Raw genomic sequence first — 27,474 nt, forward strand, 5'->3', positions numbered from 1 at the left:
TGCGAAGAGGGTAGTTATTGTATTATTATCTACAGCATGAATTACTATGGAAAGAGGCAGTCCTCAGATACTGTGAACAGGAATTGGGAAGCTGGATTCTAGGATGTTAGGTGAGAGAGCTTCACACACCTTTCCTAACCTGGACAGTGAGTAGTTTTTATGACTAACAGGGTACACATTATTGGTGGAGGGATTAAAGCTTACCTCTGGGTTTTGAAAACACCAGCAGACAAGCTGCTAATGCCTAAGATTTATCTCTAAGTCAGTTTATTTTAGATTTACGGTATTTCCTCTGCTTGTGTTACTTCTGCTTTCTTTATTCTTTAGTAAATTCTTGTTTGACTATTTTATCCATAGCTTGGCTGTCCTACAGGTATTTAAGGAAACATAGTTTGTTCAGAGTTGCCAAACTGTCCCCAAAGTCATTAAGACTGCTTTTAGTGGTAATCTCTAAGGGTGGTAATCAGCAAAAGTGTTCTCAAGGGAAGAGGACGCTTACAGTCGATTCATGGCTGTGTGCGCCAACTTAACCTCTCCAGCAGGTTATTCTCCTTCCAGTGTTACTCTTGGGGGAAAATGCCAGCTGTCCACCAAAACTCTCTACTACTCCACAGTAGTAGAGTTTGCATCTAGGAAGTAACTGCCCTGCCATCTTTGCAGCTAGTCATGGCATGTGACTGGTTCTTGACAATTGTCAGTGAGCCGTGGTGCTGTGGGTCACCTCGAGACCAAGTCTTTAAGAAGGGATCATGCCCCATTCATGCCCTTCTGGTCATTTGATGTAGTTGATGAGCAGTCCCTCAGGGATGGCAAGGTCCCAAAATGAATCCGTGGATCCATGAATGACTCATAGAGGAGAGCCATCCTCTGATCCGAAATTCCCACCCTGGACTGTGACATGAACAGCAAATATACTTCTATTTTTTGCACTGACACATTTTGAAGTCTATCTGTTACAACAGATAAACTACCTTTTTAGAGATTCTGGATAATGATGACAATATTGATCATGATCATGATGAAAGCAGCCATGCTTTAGAGATATTTCACAGCACAACACAAAATTTCTGCAGAGTGGGGACACTTCTTCAAGTGATACTCAAGTTGATCTTTTCCATGAAGGTATCAATGAAGCCCCTGTGCTCCTACTTCAGGTCACAAAATATACAGAGTAAAGCACAAACCATTTCCAGGGAATTGGAAGCTGTAGCAGGCATTTTGCAAAGAGAATGAACTTTAAGTTTTAGTACTTTGTAGAACTATGAATTCCGAAGTAGAGTTAATACAGGACTAAGTGTCCTCAACGATTTACCTAAAAAACCTGACACATCATTCTGGAGGACACAATGGAGAACGTGGAGTAATGTGAGACATGGTAGATATGCAAGTGGTAAAACTAGTATATATAAAAAAATAAAGGATATGAGGTATCCCAGACCAGAAGAGAGATGTTTCCCTTTATCACATTTGGCTAAGGATGTAATCAACTCCCTAGCAGAAAGGCAATGGACGTTATATCCGAGGTATGCAGTATATTGTCTAAAATATATTCTGTATGTCATATAAATGAGGGGCTTATGATCATAATTAAAGCTAAGGTTCTAGTATGCAGAGAGGGTTATTGATTAATTAATTGTTGATAGTAAGACTAGAGTAGAGGTTATAAGCATAAAGTTTTGGAGATGCTGGATTGGGTACAAACTTCAGCCCTATTACATACTAACTTTTTGACCCATCTAAGTTATCTGATATCTATGGACCTATTATTTCCAGTGGAAATAATACTAACTACTTCATAGGGTTATTTCAAGGACAAAATACAAACTACCTGCAAATTACTTACTACAGTATCTGACACAGATGGGTCATTAATAGTTGCTCTTATTAATCATTAAGACTGAGTGTTCTGAGTTTTCCCTTTATCAACTGGAAAATAAAATTCTTTGGAATTTAGAGCTTATTTTCTCTCATTTGTTTAACGTTTCATCTTGAAAGTGAGCTTGAAGCATTCTGAAAAGAAAAGCAAGTTTGGCATAAGAAATCATGATATTTTTATTTGATTTTAAAAATTGTTTATTTACAAATTCAAAACCTCTAACATTAGACTACTTCAAATATTTTGAAAAGATGTTTAAGAATCTACCATCTTTCCAGTATAATGAGTGTAGGCGCTCATTAAAAGGTGCCTACATTTTGCTGATAAATTTCTTATGACGTTCAGCTCAAAAAAAAAAAAATCCAATAGAAAATTCCTTTCTTTGCTTTCACAAAGCATTGACAAAAGTATAAACATATCTTACCAATGAACTTAAGTAATTATTAACCACCCAGTTTTTTGGCTATAAATGCCAAATAACTGATTTGATTGATTTTATAACCAACTTATTCTATTTTTTTTAATTACAAAACATGCATCTTAATCAATGAGTCACAAAACAATTTGCCCCCTATTTCAATAGTTGCCCACTCTTGGTACAGCACCTGCATTTATGCACACCACGGTTCCTAACATCTTATCAATAATCAGTCCTCCAGAGTTGGCAGAATCTTGATATGGTCAAGGTCGGTCTTTTGAAATTCAAAAACAAAATGATTCAAAATGTCTTTTCAGCGTGTTGTTATTATAAAAGAAACAACTCATTATTATACTTTTCTTCCCTCTCTGAAACTATATTATTGTATTATTCTAGAGTACAGTTTTAATTTTAATACAGAACTTTTACTTTGCTTTATAAGACCAATTTAAACAATCTGAATTTTTTTCCTTCCTACTTCGGTAGCTTATTATGAATCACTGTTTTTTTCTTTAAAATTATCCAAAAGATTCATATTTTTAAATATTTCAGATAACTATGAGCACACTTCATTTCAATAGTAGGATAGCATGTAGCCAGGAATATCTCATTTTCTTTAAGGCAGCAGTGAAGAAGTTAATTCATAGCTGCATTTATGAGTGAGTTTTATTTATTTTTGACCTGTGGTAAAAAGATTTATCTTTCAATTATGAAACTATTTTTCCCAAGTGTCAAGAAGTCATACTAGTATAAAATAGATTAATGTAGCTATAAAAGTAGTTTTTGTTTAAGTAAGTTTGTAATTAAAAATAGGGTAGTAAGTTAAAAATTATATTTAATCACTGGAACTACCAGATGGAATAGTAAAAGAATGGGGTTGGGGAAGCGGGTGGAGGAGAGAGAGGAGAGAGATTGAGATTGATTTTGAGATCGGTCAGACTACACACATCACCAATTTTTTTTTTGCATTCTGGCATAATAATATTTAAAAGATCCGGAGAAGCAGAACACCAATCCGTTTTCCCTTACTTTAAAGATCTAAATGATCATAATTTTTAAAAGTCTTCCTGGGTACATCAGGAGTATTATTTAAAAGCCATGCGGTAGGGTGTGAAATAAGAGTATTCTTCAAACAAACACGACCTTTTCTGTTTCTTGTACTGCTCTTCTCAACCCAGCCAAAAAACCCAGACAAGTTTATTTACACACACACCCGCACACGCACACACACACACACACACCCCCCACACGTAGAGAGAGCAGAGAGAGAGAGAGAGGGAGAGAGAGGCGGAAACGCCCTCTTTCCATCCCTTCCAAACAATTATCTCCGAGAGCAAAAGAAAATAATCAACAGCCCTCTGTGCTGGGCTGGGCGGCTGAGCCGGAGAGCGGGGCGCCAGGAGGGAGGGCGATCGGCAGGCGAGCCGGGAAACGTGGCTCCTCCGGCGAGGAGAGGATTTGTGAAGGGGAGCGCCGGCCCGCGTGCGCCTCTTGTTCCCCGTGTAATTTGCAGCCAATCATCAGTAGGTGTCCGCGTCGCTGCGTCCTCCTCACCTCGGCGCCGATCACCCCCCCGCCCCCGCCCCCGCCCCCAGCCTCCCACCTCCTCCCTCGCCTTTCTGTCTCTCCCTCCCCTCCCCCCGCAGCCGCACACACGCACACACACAAACAGAGAGAGAGAGAGAGAGAGAGAGAAGGGGGGCAGAGGGAGAGAGAAGAGACCGAGAGAGAGAGAGGAGAGGAGAGGGGGAGAGAGAGAGAGAGAGGAGAGACTCCCCGACTCCCTCCCACCCTCGCACACAGCGACTGGAGACGGACGGAGAGCAACGCGCTGGGAGAGGAGAGACCACCGAGAACAGCCCCGCGCTCTCACACATACACTCACACTCGGCTCTTTCCTCTCCCCCCACCTCCTCCTCCTTCCACCCCCACCACTAACACCATCTCCTCCTCCTTCTCTCTGCAACAAGAAAAAAAAAAAGCCATTTACAGGTATTTTTTTTTGATCCGCATATTTATTTATTCCCCCGTCCCCAACAGTTTGTTTACAAGTATTAAAGTTGTAATTGGGAGCTGCCAAGACACATCTGGATTTGTGTTTCTTTGTGTTAGGGGGTGATGTGCAACTAATTAAAGGCAGACTGGCAGCGTCTGCAAATTCTAAGGCTCCCCAAATAAAAAGAGACTGGTAAGTGATTGTTCTTTCTCTTTCTCTGGCTTTTTGCTCTTAAATGTTTGCTGTCCGTTGGGATTGTAAAAGTAGATTATTAATGCTGGACTCCAGCGATAAAAGGCGTCGCTGTATTAATTTATTAATTAATCTGCACCCGCCCCTCCTCCTGAATGTTAAATATGACCTTTGATCTCTATGTCTCTGGTAGACCAGACATACAATATTAGGCATGTACAGTCACATTGTTTAAAGGCAAAACAGGATCATGAAGTATGGATGTCTAATTTAGCTTTGGAATAGGACTATAGTTATTTGTGTGTGTTTTATTTCGTTTTTTAAAGAAAATCCAAACAATAGCTGTGGTTTAGTACCTTTTTCATGCTCCAAGATGCATCGATTAAACAATAATGACCTGGATGCTGGGCACAATCATTTTCTACAGTTTCTGGTGGCATTAAACCTTGAGGAGGGAAGGGGGAGGTGATGGTAATAAGGAAAGCTTCTTTTTGGAGACACCACTCTGATACTTGGAAAAAGGGACATTAAATTATTTCTTTATTTGGAACAAGGTCAAAAGACTAAAATGTTGACATTTTTCCCTCCACTCAGTGAGCTGGTGTCTAATGCATGGTTGGCATAACTAGTTTTTACTGAGTAGTAGTTATTATGGTCTTGCAGTTACAATGTGATTCGCAGAAACTGAAGCTATATGCATATTCTTGCTGTGTCTTCCCCCACCCCCTTCCCAGCATCAAGAATATTTAGCCAGGAGCATTTTGGGGGCACCCTTTGTATTGCCTTCAGACCTCTGAAGGGAGCAGTTTTCCCTAATGCGAAACCACAGAGGTGGTTCCTGAATGATTAGGGACTTGCTGTGATTGAAAGATGCCTGCTAGCTTCTAATCCAGCCTGGGGTGAGGTTCCTTATCTTGATTTACTTTGCTTAATAGGGATTTGTTTACATAAACCCCTCTTTTTAGGGCACCTCATCATCAGGCCTTGAAGTTTTTGCACTTGGAGTTTGGGCATAAATGGTTCATTAATCTAATTATAAGCATAATTGCTATAATTGATATCCATTTTGAACTGAATATTTGAGACAGACTACTGGGCCCCCATTTAAAATTCCCTGAACTCCACATTCTAGACCAATATGTGGGCTTCAGAAGATGTCACAAAAAGAAATTCTGCCCCCCCCAAAAAATCTGGAAACAAAGAAACTGGTTTTTTAGGTTAATATACACTTTATGTTTTTGCTTTACTTCTCAAAAGGCTGTGATGTACCTCTCCCTCTGTGATAAACAACTAAAATACCTCTTCCTAAGCATAATAATGGCCTGTAAGCAAAGAGATGAATGCAAATACCCAGTTAACATTAAACTTTCCTGTAAAACAGAGCAAAAGAAAAAAAAATCATTTTAATGATTATTTCTTCATGGAACACCTTAAATGATTCCCCCCTACTTTTACTCAATGTAAAAAAATCAGTGACTGTGAGAGATCCTCAAAAAGTCCATGCTTTCTTCTTGTCTTGGGAATAGACTGGAGTCTCCATTAGGAATTATTGGGAATATTCTTACAGAGACTGCAGGCACTTGGTTTAAAACCTTTGACATTTTTCTGTATTATTAAAAAAAATTTTTAATCTAGTCCATCTTTCTTTTCTTTCTTTTAAACAAGTAGAACACCACCCTCTTACCCCCTCCAAGCCCCACCACCAAATGGCTTGTACAATTGAGACCCGTCCTTGGTCCATTGAATTAAGACCCTAACAGAGCCAGCTGTGCTGGGATTCAAACTAATGACCGCAGACACACAAGGACACTGTGGCAGCTGGTAGTTCTTTTCTCCCTGCCTCTTTAGTTCAGATTGTATGTGGGCAGTCTCTTAGCTCTCAGTTGTATTGTGTTTGCTTACAGTTTATACTCGGATGTATTGCAGACTTTCTCAGTACTTCATTTGCTAATTTCCTGTTCATTTTCCTCATAGGGCCATAGCAGTTTTCTACTTTAGAGCATTTGCATGCCCAGGCAGCACTTGTTCATACATTTCAAAATGTTTAAATGCCCTCTGCTTATAGGTAGTATCGCCCTCCCACCCCTGATTTGCATGTCTTTAAGCACTCCAATTGCCCTTTTCCCTCGGCATTTGTCACCCCTGTCTTTCCTCTTTCCCTGGGTATCCTGGCTATTAATACATTTTCTCAGGAGGGTTATAAGAATAGGGGGGAGGAGCCGTGGTGTGCTGTGGGGAGGGAGAGAGCGGGCCTGGGAGCGTGGGGGAAGGATGGGAATGGGGGGGGTCACGTCTTGATGATTGTTATGCAAACGACCTGACGAAGAATGTGGGAGCTTTCAGCGTCTGCGGTGGGGTGGTGAGGGAGGCTGTTTATTTATTTGTCCATCTTTTTCCTCGTGCTGCTTGTTGGAATGACTTTCTTTATTTTAGTTGTAACAGTTGGAGGATAATGCAAAGGAAGACGCTGCCTGGGAATTCACCGTCTGTGGAAATGCGCCCCAGAGAGGAATAAAGCAGTCCTCACCTTGCTCTCCCCACCCGGACCCACTTTCCCCTCCCGCCTCGGCCCCCACCCCGGCACCACCATCACCCCCTTCCCTCCCCCCCACCTTCCCCCCTTTCCCACCCAGGTGTCGGACCAGACGGTCCCCACTTCCACCCTGCACCCCTTCTTCCCCCCCTGTACCATGAACACCAATGTCTGCGTGGAGCCCGGGCCGAGCCCGGAGGCCCCGGGCTTGCCCAAGGAAAGCCACCTGCCCGAGGGGGCCCTGAACAGCCTTGTGGATTACAACTCGGAGATGGAGCGCTACCGCTCCTTTGCCACCTCCTTCTACAAGACCAACGGGGGCGCCTTCCCGCAGGCGGCCAAGATCGCGCGCATCACCACCCCCATCTTCCCCAGCAGCGCCGCCGCCGCCGCGGCCGCCGCGCGCATCGGCATGTCCCCCTGGAACTGCGACAACGCGGCCACCGCCGCCGCCGCCACCGCCATGCTCTGGGGCAGTGGCGGGGGCGGCGGAGGCGGAGGCGGCGGCGGCGGGGGCGGCGGCGGGGGCGGCGGGGGCAGCAGGAAATCCTCCTCCGCCGCCGCCTCCTCCTCCGCCGCCTCCTCGGCGATCCTCCCCACCGGCGGTGGCGGCGGCGGCGGTGGTGGCGGCGGCGGCGGCGGCGGCGGCGGCGGTGGTGGCGGCGGCGGCGGCAGCAGGACCAGCATGCACCACCGAAACGACTCCCAGAGGCTGGGGAAAGCTGGCTGCCCGCCAGAGCCGTCGTTGCAAATGGCAAATACTAATTTCCTCTCCACCTTATCCCCCGAACACTGCAGACCTTTGGCGGGGGAATGCATGAACAAGCTCAAATGCGGCGCTGCTGAAGCAGAGATAATGAATCTCCCCGAGCGCGTGGGGACTTTTTCCGCTATCCCGGCTTTAGGGGGCATCTCATTACCTCCAGGGGTCATCGTCATGACAGCCCTTCACTCCCCCGCAGCAGCCTCAGCAGCCGTCACAGACAGTGCGTTTCAAATTGCCAATCTGGCAGACTGCCCGCAGAATCATTCCTCCTCCTCTTCGTCCTCCTCGGGGGGAGCTGGCGGAGCCAACCCGGCCAAGAAGAAGAGGAAAAGGTGTGGGGTCTGCGTGCCCTGCAAGAGGCTCATCAACTGTGGCGTCTGCAGCAGTTGCAGGAACCGCAAAACGGGACACCAGATCTGCAAATTTAGAAAATGTGAAGAGCTAAAGAAAAAACCTGGCACTTCGCTAGAGGTCAGAGGAGATGATTTCTTGTTTCCCAGTCTCCCCCCCTCCCTCCTCCCTCCCCTGTCGTCTCCCCTTCAGGGCTTCGTGTCTGGCTTCAAGATGCAGTACCCCTTTCCTGAAGCTTCATTCAGGTTGTAAGATACAGTTGTAGGTGGTTTGCGGAGGTCATGGCCTCTCCGCCACCCTCCCCAGCTGCACTTCGCCTGGAACCGCCCTCCATATGGGGAGGGCGCCCCTCCTTTTTAGCTCCGGGAGGAAAACTAATGTAATTGGTTTGAAAAATCAGAAGTTTCACATTCAATATGGTCAGAAATTTCCCTTGGTGGTTCAAAATGACCCCTCCCCCCTTATTATTTTTAAAAGCATCTCTGCCCAAAGGGTGGGACACATCACATTCTATATACTTTTATTGGGCGAGACTTATTAGTGGCCCAGTTGTAAAAGTGAGGACACAGTTTGTGGCACACAAGCCTACATTCCCATTAACACACACACACACACACACACACACACACACACACAGAGTAATCATTGAAACGGAAATACATTAATTCAAAAGGGGATTTTCTACCCTCTTCTAGGATAATTTTTCTCCTTACCATGACAAAATGTTTGTTTCCTCATTTTATTTTCTGCATACTTGGTATTTTTCCGGAAAGTGGATATAGTATAGAAAGCTGAACACCATTTGCAGTTTTTAAGGAGAGATGACTTAGAATAGATACAATTTGTAGCAGGTGATGGTAATTTTATTTAAGACTGTCTTACATAGCTTAGAAACAAATGATTCCTAAAACTCAGTTATAAAAAATATAAATTTGGGGTTCTGCATTTAGCAGATTAACCATTTTGTAGTCACAAAATTGTTCTATACACCAAGCACTGTTTTGTTGGACACCCTATTTGGTCAATAATAGTTTCTTTTTCCTATATGCCCTTAAAACAGACAACGTACAGATTATCACTAAATTACTTGTTAAATTAGGCTTTTAATTATGTTAAATACAAAGATTGATGTGTTTGGTGGAAATTTCATATGGTGACCTGATCAAAACAAAAGGGGAAAAAATGGAAAATCAGAGGTAAATGGGTTTGGTGGTATATTTAGTAAAGAAATATGAACAGGTAATCATATTTAGCCTCTTGATATAATTTACAGAGTAGATGGCTAAGTGTTCATATATAGGTGGTGGATGTAGCATTAGGGAATATTCAATGGGCTGGATTGTAGGCTGAGAGCGGTTCTCACAAGTTATCATCAGAGGGAAATCTGCACATTCTTTTAAAAAATTGTGAACGTGGCTTAAAGGAGTTTTCTCCAAGAAGGACTGGTCTTTAAAAGGAGAAGGGAAAAGCGTTAAAGATCTTTGCATGTTTGAACACAAGTAAGATACAGTTTGTTTTTTTTAAGTTGTATTAATATAAGTCAAAGCAAATAGCACTTTGGAATTCCCTCAAAATCAATTTATATTGATATCATTATTGATTATGATCAATTCCATCAAAATATTGCATTGATTCCTCTTTATAAAAGAACCCATCTCTGTTGAAAGTTTGACTTTACTCCAGGGTGGTTTATTACATTTCCTTTGGCAACTCTGCTTACGCAAAGATAACAGCAATTATAAAGGCGTAGGTCCATGTGTTTTCTTAGGTGGCAGAAACTAGTTTTTAGCTTTGAATGATCTTCTCTGGATTAATATAACTTCTCTAGGTCTCTAAGGCCCATAGGCAGTTAAAATTCAGTTCATACTAAAGCCTCCTGTTATTGCCCAGTTGATAGCACTACATAGCTTTTTTTTTTTTTTTCTCTCAAACTATAGTATCTAGGATTATAAAATCTAGAATTATAGATTTGGTGTTGCTAAGTGGCCTTCAACTTTTGCTAGACTCATGCACTGCCTTCATCCCAATTTAGGGTATGTAGTAGATAGGACCACTGAATAATTCTCATTTATTTAGTAAGTAACCTCTCTGAACGAGTTTAATGTGAGTACCAAGAGGTTTTCTGCACAAGTTTCTATGCTGATTTATTAGTCTAAACAAATTTCATAAGTTTCCTTTTTTCTTCCTTTTGATAGTTTTCCCACAAACTTATCATGATCCTTAAGTTTCTTAGGCTTTTTGATCACAAAATTCCATAGTATTACTTTTTCTTCTCTTTTAAAATTCTGTTGATCTTCAGAAACTGGGGTGTGGATGGGAGGGGAAACACATTTCTCTCTTTGTAGAGCTCTCTGAAGATGTTCTCCTAGCTATACACCCCTTCCTACCAGAGAATTGTTCTTGGTTCAAAGCTAAGATTCTTAATGGAATGCAGTTTGGCAGAAAGAAAGAAAAAGTTTTGTTTTTTAAAAAATTTTAATTGGCTAACATTCTAACTAGGTCATTTTAAAGCGGCAAAGGCAGCATGATTGCCTCAAGCACATGTGTAACCACACAGTTATGGTTGTAGGAAACCAGCTGGATGCATGTCAGAGTGACAGGATTTACATGACTGAACCAAAGCTGGAGCAGTGGTTGTGGGATGGTGAAAAGTACCCCTGCTGACCTGCTTCCCTCTCTAATTTGGTTTCTGTAACTTATCATCATCTGTGGAGATGTTTTAGATGTCAGGTAGACTCCCTGGCTAAGGATAGTGATTTGGGGATTCATTATGGATATCACCTGTGGATTTCAGGTGTAAGTTCAGTAGCGAATATTTGTTGACTTTAAATTATGGACACCAATTAATATCTGGATCATAGTCATCACTACTATTCTTATTTATCACTTCAAGCCCCATGTGCTCTTCTTTCCCTTTGACTTATTCTCATGCCAATTACTGGAGGCGTAATCAGATTCTCAGGGTAAGTAAACTGAAATTAAGACAGATTCACATAGATGTGTTGGGATTCTTGCCCACATTTTTTAAAGCCTCCCCTCTGGCATTCCTTTTAAAACTGCTTTACTTATTTCCACGTTTTCCTGCTTAGCCTCATGTTAAGAGCATCTTAATTCCTTAAAAATATATTAATAAAATCACCCCTTTATAGTATTCCATATGATAACAATGCACATAAAACAAACTTAGTTTTCCTATGATACTGTGCACTGTATAGTTGCATATAAGACTATTCATTTAGTCAATTACTCTACTAAAAAAATGATCACTGGTTATTCAAAGCAGTCATTACAAATTCTGTATGCCCCTGTGCAACAAAACTTATCTTAAAAACTTGTATCCTCAATGATCAATATTAAGTTCCCATATATTTTAAGAAATGTGATTACATAGTATGATAATACATTATATGACAGGCCTTTGTCTCACACAAAGGTAATCTCATACAAAGGGAATCCTGTAGTTTTTATATTCACAGCAGTTACATTTCTGATACTAAGATCTAACTTTTTTTAAATCTCCCAACCTGATATGACTCAAGGGAGAAAATTGTCCCGTGGGTAACCCCAGCCTCGTAGTCCCTGAACATTGTTCAGGTGACATGATTGATCTCTGTGGGACAGCATTAGAGACCACACAGATCTGGTTTCTCTCCCATTAGCTGATTTATGGAATTACATTAGTAAGCAGTGCCTCGGGAGACTTCCCTGCCCCCGCTCTTGGCTCTCTGCTGAGCGTACACACCGCTGCCACCCAGGCTTTCTCTGAGCTAGAGGCAGGAGTTGGAAGAACATTAGAGTGAAGAGACTGAGAAACTGGAAAGTCAGGAAAAAAGGATAATCTCATCTTCTTTCTTTTCTCTCTTTTAAAAATTTATCTGCTGAATGAACGGGCCCCAAATAATTTTCCGCAAGTTAGGTTGAGGTCCTAAGAGGTCTCGTGGAAAGCATCCAGATATTGCCCCACTCTTGGTAACTGGATTTCGAAGAGTGTTCTAAGGGAGGAGGGACACATTTCCTATATACGACGTTAAGTTCTAAGAGCTTCAACCACACAAATGGCAATTGTAAAATTCTGGACAGAGCATTGTCTGCGATTTTTGCAGGAAGGTGGCACCTGCTTCCCCACCCTTTCATTTGTAGACCACACATGAAATAGGTGTGTCACTCAAACTCAGACTCTGTATGGTTAAATAACGAAACCGGTCAACAATTGAACATGTCATATAAGATTTGGAAGTTTGTGACCAAAAAAACCTACAGGTAAAATACAAATGTTTCGTATCATAAACTGCAACATACAACAGTTTGTCATTTTATATCATAGTTCAAAAATGGGTTTTCAGTTTCAAGAATCAAAAACATCCCAGTATAAAAATACATATTTTTGTTTTAATCAAAAGGAAAGAGGAAACTTTTCAAGAAATTCAAACCAAATGATAGTAGATTAACACTAGAATGTAATATAGAAATAACATAGGGAAAAGAGTCTGAATTTCATAAATGCTAAGGAAAAAAGCTCAGAAAAGTTCAGCTTTGACTAAAGGCAGAAAGTAGATTTGTTGCCAAGACATCAAAGTGTAATGCAAGTCCAGTGAGATTCTTTCCATCACTAGATTTAATACAAGTTAGTCAAAGTTGTTTTTAAAAGAACCACACATTTTAAAATAATTCCTAAATGAAAATCATACCCCTTCTCATCCAAACATCATGCAAATTCTAACCAATCTTTTGGATGGCAATTAGGAATAGTAGAATAAAAGCAATTAAAAGCATTTGTAAATTATCCTATAAGAATGTTTGTTTGAAGTTCAGCCATCATTAAATAAAATAAAAATAAACAATCAAAAAGCCAGTAACAACAAACTTTAGACTTTAATCATATAAAAGTATTTGGATATTTTAAGTGAGAATGGAAAGTATATCTAGTGATGAAGGAAAGAAAAGTTACTTGATTTTTAAACTTTTTAATGAATTGATTACTGAAGCATTGCTGCATATTTTGGTTAGTTTTAGTCAACTGTTCTCCTGGGTGAATAATTAAGCATTTTGCGCAGTGCAGACTTACAGATTGACAAATACAGGACAATTTAGTAAAATAGTCTGTAAGACTAAAAACTTAAGGTGTTTAAAACGACATGGGCATTTCATCCATATTTGTTCTAGAGTACAAGGTTGGAGACTGAAGAACTATGTCAGGGTGATCCTGGAGACACTGGTAGAATATTCCCTCTGGATATAAACGTAAACCAAAAAACTACTGGAGTGTTCCCCAGGAACAGGTTGAAGTGTATCTTAAAAAAAAACTCATCTGAAGTAGTTGGTGCTCTTAGAACTTACTGTTCAATCTCAATTGGTCAGATTGAATATGTAGTTTACTTTTACCAGAAAACAATTCACTTTTTAATTTTGCTTTGGAAAATTGTAACAAAATGTCCTACTATCCAATAAGTTTCACAAGCCTGGATATGCTTCAGTCTCTTACATTTATTTTTATTCATATTTTACAAATATTAAAAATGAGCTCATTCATCATATAAAAATATCTACTTAAATTAGTAGGTTAAATTCAAGATTTATTGAAAGGCCCATGTAAATATGCAAGTTGGAGAAAGGACTACTTCTCTTTCAGTTTTCCTCTTTATTTTATTTTATTTTTTATTTTTCTATATTTTTATTTTTTTGCGGTACGTGGGCCTCTCACTGTTGTGGCCTCTCCCGTTGCGGAGCACAGGCTCCGGACGCACAGGCTCAGCGGCCATGGCTCACGGGCCCAGCCGCTCTGCGGCATGTGGGATCTTCCCGGACCAGGGCATGAACCCGTGTTCCCTGCATCGGCAGGCGGACTCTCAACCACTGTGCCACCAGGGAAGCCCTTCCTCTTATTTTTGGATTAGTTTTTTAAAAGCAAAAATGAGCCCAAAATAATGGTAAAATCTTTCATCTTTATAAGTGTGATTTTTCAGTCACCAATTAGAACGTCAGATGATCTTGGCTGGGGAAGTAGAGCACTCTAGATAATATCATTTTTTTTTTTTTTTTTAACAAAAACCTGTTTTCAAGACAGTACTTTCTTTGGTGGGATCAGTGTAAATTTTGAGGATTTTGTGCATGCATAATTGTATTCCTTCATTTGTGCTGCAATGCTTCTGCTCATTCTTAGCATACTTTTTCATCTAGCATTTATGCTATTATCCTTAGTAGTTTCAAAATATTGAGGGAGGGACACACAGGTGGTTTTATCCTTCAGTCATATCTTGTTCCATCACATGCAAACACCTGTCCTGAAATTGAATTATTCTGCAGGGTAATCGAAAAGTCTCCCTCTATTCAGCATCACATGTTTTCTGTTGTTTATTGAGTTATGTTGCAGCATACTTCAGATGCGACAGACATTTAATAATGTTGAAGACTTAACTCTGCAGGGGCTAAAAGGATCCCAGCAGGCTTGTTAACTTCTACTCTAAAACATTATGAGAAATATTTTTTTCTCTGTGAAACTCCAAGGCTTTCTCTTAATTTATTTCAAGAACATAAGAATCCATAGCCAGGTATGAGAGCGAACCTGTGAAATTTTTTTGTTTTTCTATTTTTTTGATCTTTAACCTATCGATATCACGTTACATTTCTTACTCAGAAGACAGTGGCAAAGCAAACAACTGCTTTTCCAAAGAACTAATAGCTAAAGATGCATTTCTTTGGCTGATATAAAACCAAATATAAATTATATTTAGAAAACATAAACTACTAGTTTCTTGGCTTTTCACTTATTTTATAATTAAAAATAATATTTGGGCCCTTGTGGCTACATTTAGGTGATAGATTGTGGGAAGAGCCACTAGTTTCAAGTAACTTACCAGTTGAACAATATTAGCTACATCAGCATTACTTCTCTGAACTTTATTTCCTCAACTGTGAAACGGACATAGTAATACCAACCTTCACTACAACTTTTAATATTGTGTGTAGGTTCATGTTCTTTGTATACTGAAAGATGCTATACGATTTCTCGTTCCTAATTTAAAGTCATCAATAAAAAGTAGAGGAGAAGACAATTACATTTACAGATAATTCAGTATACCAACAAGTTACTTATAGTTATCAGAAATTAAAGCCCATGTAGACTATTTTGTGGCTTTGAGTTTTCTGAATATTTGTCTTAATCATCCAGTTCACCAAAGATCTGGCATGATTTCACTTGGAAAGAGATAAACCTGATAAACAAATCCTCCTTCCTCACCAAAGGCACACCACTACCATAAATTTCTGTATCTTTTAGTAGATTTTGTGTGTGTATGTGTGCATTTCAACTCAATACCTTTTTTTTGGCTACTATTTCCTTTATTTGGACAGACACAGGAGTTGTTCTAAATGTGCATTTGTGAGTTTAAGAAAATCATTGTAAGAAATGGTTAAATGCTTGTCACAGATTCTGGTTGGAGAACATATTTACAAACACTGGAAAATTGTAGAGTTACTCTTGTTTTCGAAGATGGGGGGTGTGTGTGTGTGTGTGAGTGAGTGTGTAGGAAGTTAAACAGGTAGATACACATTTTGAGATTAAAAAGTGAAGTGACTATGCAGAGCTTTTTCTTTTTAATAAGAAGAGAGTATTTATGAAATGAAGGACGTTAGTGAGCAATAATAGAAAATGCTGTTGGTTTTCTGGGAGAAAATAGTGATAAGCCCTAAAAGATTTGGAATACTAACCAAGAAAGCTTTAAAAATGAAGGAGAAAGAGATATTCAGGCCAGGGTGCAATGCAGTATCTAGAAGAAGTTCTGTCAGGATAGGGTATGGAAGTCTGCTTTGCTGACTATAACTGCTGAAGCAGTTATAGAAGTTTTGCAGAGAATGGAAACAATAAAGGGGGGAGATAATGTTTTCATGCTTGACTCAATACATTTGGTTAGGGAGTCAGAGCTGAGTCTAAAGTTCAGTGGAGTGGCCGCTGAATTAGAGACAAGGAAAAACAGATTGTGTTTTAGCTGATGTTATTATGTTTACTTATGCCTTTGAAACATTTGGTAGAATAACTCCCGAGTGTAACTGAATACTTCCAAGATGGGTGGAAGATGGGATTCCATTTAGGTGTCATATTCATCTAAACTCATGTTTCAGAGGACGTTCTGGAGCAAGTGAAGAAAAGTGTCAAACTATGGGGGAAACTGTGGTGAAAGTGCTGCTTCTTGCTCAAGGACTTAAAAAAAACCTCTGGATGATTGATAGTATCAAAAGGATAGAGATCAAGTAGGATGAGAGAAGAAAGGGATAAATGTTTATAGAGCAGGAAGAGTCATGGGCATTTCTGTGTATTTCAGCAAATCTGGCAAATTCTGGAAAAGATGTATTTTCTTTAAAACTTTACAGAGTGAAAAGAGATGAAATAAATTTTTAAAAGAATAATAGACTATATAGATTTAATTGGAAATGATGATTATGAGTGATGGTGAATCAGTGGCAGAAAAATAACTGTGCTGGGCAAAGACTTCTCTATGGGAAATGTTTGTAGGTTAAATGAGATCAGGGATGGTTTTAATGGAGTCGAGAATAAGGAAAAGAGATAAAATTCTCAGTTGTATGTAGATGAATGCAAAGTGAGATGTGGCATCTTCTCAGAAACACTCAGTGTGCTCTGTCAGTCATGAAAAACAAAATAGAGAACACTAGCCTTTAAAATGCCAAAGGATATACATATTGGTTCTTCTATGTAAGGCTGCTATCCATAGAGTTAAATGCGTTATGAAGTGGAGTGGTTTTGGATTTTCCTCATGTGATGCTTTTCACATGTACATGTTATTTGTATGGTGTGAAGCTGTGTTTTGCAAACTGCAGGTGACAACACATTAGTGGTCCATGAAAACCAATGTGTTGGCTTATCGCCAGGATTTTTAGAACATAGAATAGAATGGAATGGAGCAGAAAATATACGTGTATCACATGTAGTAAGAGTACATATTGTTAAACTTTTGTTTCAGTTATGTATGTACACATAAATGTATGTGTATGCATGTACTAGGCTGCTATGTAGAATGTATTTCCAACTGTTGATTGCAGTCAAAAAAGCTTGAAAAACACTAGTTTAGTGACAGCCACAACACTATTGAACAAATCTGTAGTGAGGAAAGAAATTACATTTGTAAATGGAACAATGTTACCAAGATAAAGAGTAAAATGTAAATGTGTTTCCATAAGCAGTGTGTCTTTACTTCTCCTAGGCAGGTCTGTACCTAGAAGGTATATTCATGAATTCATGGTATATGCTAAACACATGGTAAACCCTTGATCAATTCAATTCAACATATCTTTAGGTAGGAACTGTTATTTTCTGAGATTTGTAGTAAGTGCTGTGGATACATACACACATCTTCGCTTAAGGAACTCAAACTTTTCCTTATTCCTAACTGCCTTTTTAAAATACCTATGTCATTCCCTAATTCTACATCTTAATCTTTCATCCAAGATAATTAGCTCCCTACTTACATTCTTAATTCTCAGCCCCCCAAAATGGACGCATTTCAAGTGATATAATTGTAACTTTAGAAAACTCTGAAAGCAATCTCACACCTATTTAAAAGCCTTGGGATTCCTTAATTCATCCTTGGCCTAGTTGTTCCCAGATCTAGATAAGAAACACATACTGCTATCTGTGATTTCTGCTTGGCTACCTCATGTGGTTATGTTGTGTAGTATTAAGTTTTCTATTAGTACTCCAGAATTTTTCAAGGAATAAGAAAAGAAAAAGGAATTCTTGCCTTGAACATACTGAGAATCTACAGTGTGACTTGTTATATCAAGCATATTTTACAGAGTACTGGAAACCCTTGTATGACCTGAATAAGAGAAAGAGCTATATTGAAAGAAAGAAATAAAGGAAGGAAGAAAAGAAGAAAGGGAGGGAGGGAGAGAGGGAAGACAGGCAGACTGTAGTGTTATAGATTAAAGAGAAATGAGAAAGGAGCATGTTGGCAGAAAGGATTGTCATGTTCAAGGTCATCTTTTTGAGTCTGGTTTAGATAAGAAATTAGTAGAAATGGTTAATGCCTCAAATTTTATTTGAAAGATGCCATGAGTCTGGGTTTAGATTCACTAGAACCACTCAGCATTTTTTCTTTTCATTTACCATAGTGGATAAAATAGTTTCATGTAAACTAACTAGATTTTTTTTCCTCCTAATTTCTCTTTAAGAGTAATTTGCTCAAGTCTGTAATTAGAAACATAGAAATGCCAAGATGGGAAAACTGATGCTAAAAATTGATGATGGTGTTTAGGGAGATAGAGGCCATCAGCATCTATAAACAACTAACTGTTCAAAAATATCAGTGTAATTTTTAAGGGGTTATACAGAGAATTTCCTGGAAAATACAGAATTGCACATATAGAAAAGAGTCCAGAAAAATGATGAAAAGAATATTAATCACTACAGCTTATAAATCCTGTGCCTGAAAAAGGTTAGGCTTATTAATTTACTCTACTAGTTAGTTAACTATGCGATTGTGACTCTGTTTGCATGAAGATGGAGTACATGATACACATAGAAAAAGAAGTAGTACATGGAAATTCCCTGAGGAGAAATTTGACTCTTAAATTAAGGACTTGCTCTAGAACAAGATATGGTGATACCATGTTAATGCAGACTGCTTCACAGTGTATGCCCTCTTAATGAGGGAGATTAACCAAAATACATTTCTAAAGAGCCAAGTAACATGTAATAACTTGATTAAATTAAAATTGTTGACTATATACCTTTTAATTTTATTATTTAAACAGAAAATTAAGGGAAGAAACCAAGAAGTCAGCATGACTGTGAATTTAAACATTCAGTGTAATGGCAATTGCGGTTATTAAAAAGTTTTTTTTTTTTAAAGAAATACTCCAAGCAACATGTGATTCTCAGAAGTATAGTTTTAATCAAGTACATTATTTTGCTGATAATATCTAATGACTGTGAAATGTTTGGAATTTTCTCTAAGTTCCTCCAAGCAATTAATGGACATAAAACATGCTTTGGTTTCTAGGCTGGGTCTATCTCAGTGGTTGGCTTTTTGTCATAGAAGATACTGAACCAAATGAAGTTCAGTGACCACATTCAAAATATTATAGAACTTAGCCCAAGAGGAATTTTCTATTAAACTTATTTTCACTTTTTATGTAATATAGAAAAAAATGAATATTTCTCAAACTCCCACATCTCTAATAATCAAAAAGAAGCACCATAATTTGAATTTCTTATAGAGATTAGGTGTAACTATTGTATTTTATTTGAATAGAAGTTAGAGGCTGTCCAAATCACGGCTTTGATGGTTTTAAAAATCACCTCAAAAAAAAAAAAAAACCTCAAGTTTTTTAACTGACCTCCCATTTCTTCACATTTTATGTGAATATTTCTTCTCTTCAATAAAAGGTGACAGTTCACTGTCTGCTTTAAAAAAATAACCAAAATTTAAAAAAATTGTCCAACAACTTGGTCATGAAAAGAATGCTGGTGGTGTTTTCAATAGCTAATTAGCAATGATCTCACCTAAAGGTATTGTTGTAGTCAACAGGAATCAGTAGAGTGACTTTGAGGGGAGATAGAATTATTTAACTTGTGTCTGCCATATATATATATATATATATATATATATATATATATATATATATATATATATGAATTCATACATTCATATATATGTATGTCTATTCAGATTCATTATCATATAACCATATATTTTTTCATAAAGATTTAAACATATTGGCATATATAAATAAAATTAACTCTAGATATTTTAATCATTCTTGACAGTATTGATTTTATTAACCTGATTTTTGCTTTTTTAATATCAATTTTACTTTTAATTTCCTTTCACACTTCCTCTTATACATAGGTTAAAAATAATATATAAAATATTTTTTCAAAAGCATCTTTTAAATTTATGGATTGTTGAAAATTTTTTCTCTTTCTGCTTATCCTGGTACCATCCCTATTATAGTTTATTTTTATAAATCCAGGACTATTTTAATCACTAAACTACCCATGTGTAACACAATAAATTTGCTTATTGTTGGAAGGATGTGGTTTGAAGTGTTTTTACCAAAAGCAATTGAAATATAATCCTATATAGCATTAATCAAGACACTTGCCTAAATCAAGTAGTTACATTAAATACTGAGGCCAAAAGTGGGTGCCTTTTTTGGCCACTTCTGGACCAGTGGGAATTTTGGTGTCAACCTGTTACTTCTCTTCCTACCAACCCACTCCTTCCCCATATACACACACACCCACCTTTGGACAGTTGTTTTCCGTACTGGCTCTACCACCATATTGACTTGATTTAGCACCTTTCCAACATAGTATATAATCTCATCTTTCCATTTACAAAAGTTAGCTAAGTTTAAAGTCATGCCATCACAGTGGTGATGGGGAGGGTGGTGGTATTCTCATAGGAGGGGGGAAGAGGAAGAGCCCTCATATTTGCAAGGCAGAAGAAGTAGCAGGAGCAATAGCCCACAGGGAATCAATCCTAATGAAAGAGCCATCTCTAGTTCCACCATTAATCAGAGAAATCCTGGCCCCAAATGTCAGTTTGGAAACCAGAAAAGTGGAATGCTCCTTATAATCATATTTAAGACCTCCAAAAATGTGGGTCATAAAAGTTATGCAGTTACTTATTTGGTGCTTTCTCCCTTTTAAAGAGGGGTCTAATATTCCCATTAGTGGTATTTGATAGGTGTTTTTAGTTTACATCTGGATCATGGCCAAAATAAGGTGTGAGTATACCAAAGACTTGTACAGTTATATGATGAATGAATCTGAATTATGAGAAAAATTAATCTGGTAGACAGCACATATATGATACATGTAAATTACAACAGGACAGAATGAGAAAGTAAGTTAGGTGTACTTTGAAAAGGGGAAACAGTGTATACTTATATTAATCCATATATTTTAAAATATTGGAATTGTTAAAATATGAAGTTATTTTTTATTATAATAACAGTAAATTATTGGGCTGTGAGTTTATCATTTATCATAAATTAATTGTTCTCTCAAACTTACTGAACTATGCTATACCTGTGCTTGCTAATAATTCTACTATAGTTATTGGATTATGGTTTTTAAAATATACTATTTGTAAATAGGATATAGAAAAATATTTTTGCCTAAAACATCTTGGGGAGTCTCTAACATTTACTAGGTATAATTTTAGACCATAACTACTGATCATCCAAATTTGTAATAATGTGCATGTGTGTGTGTCTTCACATTCACAATATTGTACAGTATATGTAATACAATTTTCCATTTCTCCAATTAGGTTTTGAAATTTTGTTGGTACAAAAATTAAGAACCTATATAACTTGATATTTTAGCATTTTTTGTGAATCAAATCAGAAAAAAAGTAGTTTTTTTTTTAACCATGAGGAATCCTTTTCCTTTTGTTCAGCCACAATACCCCAAAGTTTGAAAGTTTCATATGAAGCCAAAACAAATATAATCAAATGTCTAAAGGCAAACAATGATTCCTGCTATTCTTTTTTTGTCATATTTATTCATGTACTTCCTGTTGCAGAATTTCAGTGATTCATTAAGGTTTTCAAGTTCTAGTGCAAAGAGGTAAATCAAATGCGGTGAGGGGTTCCAATTTCAAGGACTTAGATGCTCAGAAGTCTAAGAAACTTATAGTGGAGCTTCTCACAGTGAAAACAAAAGTTTTTATTTGAAATATATGTATTACAAAAGAGTTTATAAGAAGCTGTATTGGCTAACTACAATTCGAAATTGCTTTGCTTTTGGTTGGAAACAGCATACTTCCCATAATTATATGGGGATCGGAAAATGATTGGTGTTTATGTTTCTTTAATTAATAATAAATGGGGAAACAGGAAATTATTTTTTGATTAATCTAAGAATAATGGTACCCCAAAATACTGACTTCAGCTTGGGAAGTATTGTATTAGAGCCATCCTGTTTCACAGTAGAATTCTGAAGGCCTATGTGAATCACTGAGACTTTTGGATTAGAAACTACATGAATAAATATTGGAAAGATATAGTTAACTTTAGTTACAGAATTTGCTAATGTCTTAATTATTATCTCAATTTATAACTTTTATGCATTCTGAAGTGAATTTCAGCATCGAGTTGTCTTTTATTTGCTCTTTAAAAACTCATGTCCAGCTTTATTAAAAATGATTAGTTTTGTTTGGTGTCCTGAATACTGCAACATTTTACATATTGTATCTAGCTAGACGTGAATAGCCAATCCCATATAAATTCATATGTAGGAAAGTATAGATACCCAATTTCAGTTTTTAGGAGATGAGTTTTTATTAGGCTTGACATATTTTAAACAAGAGTATGTAGGTGCATGCCCGACCTAAAGATACCACAGTTCACATGACTGCCTACCAAGCACCAAAAGAGAAAGTTATGCTCAAATTCTTAAGGTAGCGGATTTGGGGATGTTTACTGATTTTAGGTCATTTAATTATTTTTTCATTGCTGATTTAATGAAAATCAAGCTGAAATACATTTCTGCCAGAGACATATTGATAATTTTTGTATTCATTTTTTAAAGAAGTAAATGTAAAACGTACTTAGATTTGGATTATATAATTATTTTATTCAATAATTTGCCCTTTAAAGTTATTTAGGAGGAAAACAGAAGGCATTCCTTTAAACTTGAAGGTCATTCTGGGTCTGGCTCTTGTAAGGGTGAATTCCCTAGAACACCATGCTTTACAGCAGTACCAGGAGAACTGGGGGCTGCAGGTTTCTCCCCAGGCCTCCTGGGAGCAAGGCTGCTGTTTGCCAGTGTTTGCACCGGTGTGAGCGGTGAAGACTGCCTTAAACAATGCTGATCAACTCAATTCTATTCTTTACCTCCCCACCCCCTTCTCTTCCTGGGGAATCTGGCTTCCCTGTCACTCAGGATAACGATTTCCTGCAAGCATCACTGAGATCCAGAAAGTCACTGTAATCTCATCAAGAATGTGATTCCCCAGCTGGGACTCTTGAATTTATATAACCTGAAAGTAGCTGGTTAGGGTGCTTAATCCACCACATTGGTGTGGTGAAGCCCCCCAACCATTTAAAATAGAAGGCCTCTTACAAAGACGACCTCATTAGAGAAGATATGTCCCCAAATTAGGACAGACTTAATTAGAACCCATAATTTAACCCAATGGTTTACATATGAGAACAGTGTTGCTACCCCCATTCTGGCTTAAAAGAATCAATCCAGGCCTTAAGGAAATTTCCAGTGAGCCCAGTGAAAACTGGGCAGGAGATTGGATATACATCTGTTTTGTGTGGCCTGTGGGATGCTGAAGCGTTTTGTTTCTTTTTTTAACCCTGGAATAAAACTTAGAGAATCCTCACTTCAAGTTTCTGGTGAATGCCTTGAAGATTTGTTCCAATTAATGCACCAGTGATTTTCCTAAATCTTCTCACATATTTTAGGTGATTTTCCAACTAATCATTTTTAGGGTTCAACCTCAAAGATCTTAATATAAGGGAGAAATAATTTTTAATAGGTGCATCCCTGCTTACCTTCTCCCTTTCCCTGTAGCAATAAATTGTCTGTATCCTTATTTTTGGAGATACATACTGGTCTCAAAATTGTATACATACTAATATGTACACATCACAGTGCAATTTTGTGACAGGTCATGACAGTAAAGAAAACTAGCTCTCTGCTTTTCTCATATCGGCATTATCTAATTACTATTTAGTGCTAACAAGCATTGAGAAGCGATTATCTTTTTCCTCACAACAATGACCTTTGATCTCGGGTGGCATTTTATAAAGCTTGCTTTTCCTAAATATTGCAGATGAAATTGAGTGGTGGAAAGGGGCACAGGAAGAGCCAAGAATTGGAAGAGAGATTTAAAAATGAAACTAAGACATAAGGAGTTCATCTCATTTAAAAAATGTGCTCCATATATTTCTTCTGTTTATCTTCATAAACATATATGTTTATCAGGATACAAGATATATAAGTATATACTTACAGTCTTATTTCCAGTTGGCATCTGAGAGTAAGTTGGCATCTCTTTGTCACATACTGTACACATAAATGTGAATATATATGGATATATATGCACATGTTTATTTTTCATGTGTGATTCTGCAATGCATGGATATGCTTAGATCTAACTTATCTTGTTAAAAATGACTACATTTATATAAGTATGCATACTTATATAAAATTTATTCTTAGTTGGCATCAAGCAGCAAGTTAGCATCTGGTGTAAACTAAGTTTTCATTTACTGCTTATATATATATGTGTGTGTGTAAAGCACGAATATTAAGATGAATGAATATATTTTCTTATTATTTCATACAGTACTTTTAATAATGATTAAATAAGTGTAATGAGCATATATAATTATATATATCATTTAAAAGTTACTTTTTTAGAAGTAGTAAAGGGGTTTTTCTCACCAACCAAGTCAAATGATGGGGATCCAGGTATGCGTAGTGAACTGGCGAGAAGAAGACAGATTAACCCATGAGGAGTAGGGAGTACAATATTAGTAAGTACTATTTTTATGGGAATAATGGAACTTTTTGTTTGTGATTTTAGAAAATATTCACAAGTTTTAATATTTTTTGTATACCTATATGTAAATTTGAATTAGACAGCGTTAGTTTGTTCTTAACACATTCATTGTGAAATATATCATGTTGACTATGAGCACAGTTTTTTTAAACTTCTATTTAAAGAGATAAGCCAAAATGGTTATTTTATTCATTTAAATTTCATTTGACCTCTCAATTAACACAGTTTTATTTTTAGATGACATTGCTACAGTAGGACGGTGTCAACCAAATAAGTCATATATGAGAAAGTAAATAAAAGCTAACCTCAATTATTAAAGAGTGTTTGTAGTAGAATTTTTCATGTATTTCCTGAAAATTCAAGTGCTGTTAACACTGTCTTAAGATGTGTTTACAAGGGATGTGTGTGTGTGTGTGTGTGTGTGTGTGTGTGTGTGTGTGTGTGTGTTCTTTTATACCTACTCAGTATTTTGGTAATATTCAACATCCCAATTTACATACTTACTAATCTGTAGCAGCTGTTTTATAGGCTACACAGGCCTGTTGGACAGGTCTAAGGAAGAAAATCAACTTCTTTTTGCCCTCCAGGAAAATTTACTCTTAGCTTGTTTTTCCTCATGTATCATCAATATGTACTCATGTGATTCTGTTTTATAAAGAAGAGTATGGCATGATGAATGACTGTAACGTTAATATATAAAGGAAAATTTGATAGCTTAACTACTGTTTATCCAACGAAAAACCCCACAGTAACTGTAAGCTTCTCGTTAAAAGGATTACTCAGACATTTAGTGCTGGCTTATTACTCCTTTGGAAAACTATAGTATTTTTCTGGTGCAAAAGGATCATTATGCTCCACTGAGTATCATTGGTTAGTTACAAGTTTGTCTCATATGTATGACATTAATTTGTTGCAAATGCAGACATTTTAAAATAGTGGTATATTTTGTCCGTATAGTTCTCATTCCATTAAATGTAGGAATGTTTAGCATTAGTAGTTATTAAATATAGACGTAATATTGATGTTATGTTTGTTGTCCTGTCGTAAAAGAAATTCTCCAGAATAAATAAATTACTTCACTGAATTCTGAACATCAGCCTTACATAGGCTGCATATGTATGTAGCAGATACAGATTTTAAGTATGCTTGCTGGCTCTAGCAAGCGTACTTAAAATGCAGCCTATGTAAGGCTGATGTAAGTATATACTGTATCTGGTCTTCCTACTATTGGCTAATAGTTTGAACCTCCCCCTTTCTTCTGATTGCCATCCATGTTCTAGGCTGTGTGTCCTATATTTTTTAGACCAATATGTTTTAATCATTATATTTAGTAAATTATCATTAAATTCAATATTCTAATTTTTGTAATATTCTAAGATTAAACATTTGTTTTTTATTAAATGTTGAAATATACAAGTCATTATGTTGTGTATAGCTGACTGAAAATATTACTGAAGTGTAAAGGAGAAAAATCTAATTTTATATTGACATAGAAAGAAAGCTTAACTTGTTTTCTTGCTCTTTTTTTATAGAGAACACCTGTTCCCAGCGCTGAAGCATTCCGATGGTTCTTTTAAAGCAGTAGTATATCTTATTTTCAAGGCATTTGGAAGTGAAAGGCAAACTAAATGTCTTGTTTTAAGAAACTGCTTAGTCCACCACTGAAGAAAATATCCAGATATTATTTTCATTTTACGTATAGGGGTTTCTTCAAAAAAAAAAAAAAAGGAAAAGAAAAGAAAAAAGACATATAAAAATAATCTGGGAGCTTGGGGAATTGGCCAGTCTATTTACTTTCAATACCCTGATTCTTTCTTTGATGTAATTTAGCTATCCTAGTGAAGTTGTTGTCTATTTTGAAAGTGGCTGTAAAAAATAAGTTTGGGTAAGCCCCTGCTGTAAAATCATGTATCTTTGCAAAGTACATATCTATACTTCATTTTCAAATATATGTGTTTCAGTACTGTAAACTGTACAGATAGCAGCTTGTATTTTGTGTGTTTAGACACAAGGAGACAATCATCTCTGAGCATCTATGGAGATTAACAGTTTGTACACAACAGTCTGGTTCTGCGAGTTAAATCTGGAGCAATAAATTTTAGCTTTAAATATTTTTTGCCAGTTGTTTCTAGGAGCAGCAACAGCAGTGGCATGTTTTGCCATGCATCTTTCCGTAGAGACTTGATGCCAAGTTTTATGAGACTAAAAGATGATGATGCATCCAGCAATTACCTTCAGTTGTATTGTTCTAAGAGGGGAAGATGTTAGGAAAGTTTCAATTAATCTTTTGAGCACTATATTAGAGTAGTGGTTATGCACTTGCATTGCTTACAAACGAGCTGTACAGAAGGGTATACCTCCCAAATCCTTAGTGTAGTTGACTTGTCTCGGGTGGCACTGTAAGGCGGAGTACTCAGAGTAGTTGGAACATGCAGAATCAGTTGTATAATTTTTTTTTTTCTTTAAACTGTTTTCTAGGATACAGGATAAAGTATCATATCTTAGGGGAGAAATTTATGACTGACTTTATTTTTCCCCAGCCCAACATGGGTGGTATGTATTTTTTTGTTTGTCTGTTTTTTGCTCTTTTTCTTTTTTGGTAGAAAAAAAATAAACACTTAATAAAATGTACCCAAATGTTTAAATTCCATGTATGATATTAAAAGGGTAGTTTTGTTTTAAAATTTGAATACGTAAAGGCCTCCTGCATGAGGCATGGCTAGGTACATTTTTAAATTCAAAAGAATGAGATACATTCATGAAAGTGAGGCTGTTAAATCGCTTTTTATCTCCCTTTC

At 37.3% G+C, this 27,474-nt stretch overlaps 1 protein-coding gene across 1 annotated transcript; it reads left to right on the plus strand.

Moving 5' to 3' along the window:
• Positions 1-7,172: 7,172 nt before the first annotated feature.
• CXXC4 (CXXC finger protein 4) lies at positions 7,173-26,348 on the plus strand. The gene is made up of 2 exons (XM_033857452.2): positions 7,173-8,252; positions 26,209-26,348. The coding sequence occupies exons 1-2, from the start codon at positions 7,173-7,175 to the stop codon at positions 26,251-26,253; spliced, it is 1,125 nt and encodes a 374-aa protein (XP_033713343.1). The 3' UTR covers positions 26,254-26,348.
• The last annotated feature ends 1,126 nt before the right edge of the window (positions 26,349-27,474 follow it).

This window comes from Tursiops truncatus, chromosome 5 (assembly GCF_011762595.2).
Source record: "Tursiops truncatus isolate mTurTru1 chromosome 5, mTurTru1.mat.Y, whole genome shotgun sequence".
Lineage (NCBI taxonomy): Eukaryota > Metazoa > Chordata > Mammalia > Artiodactyla > Delphinidae > Tursiops > Tursiops truncatus.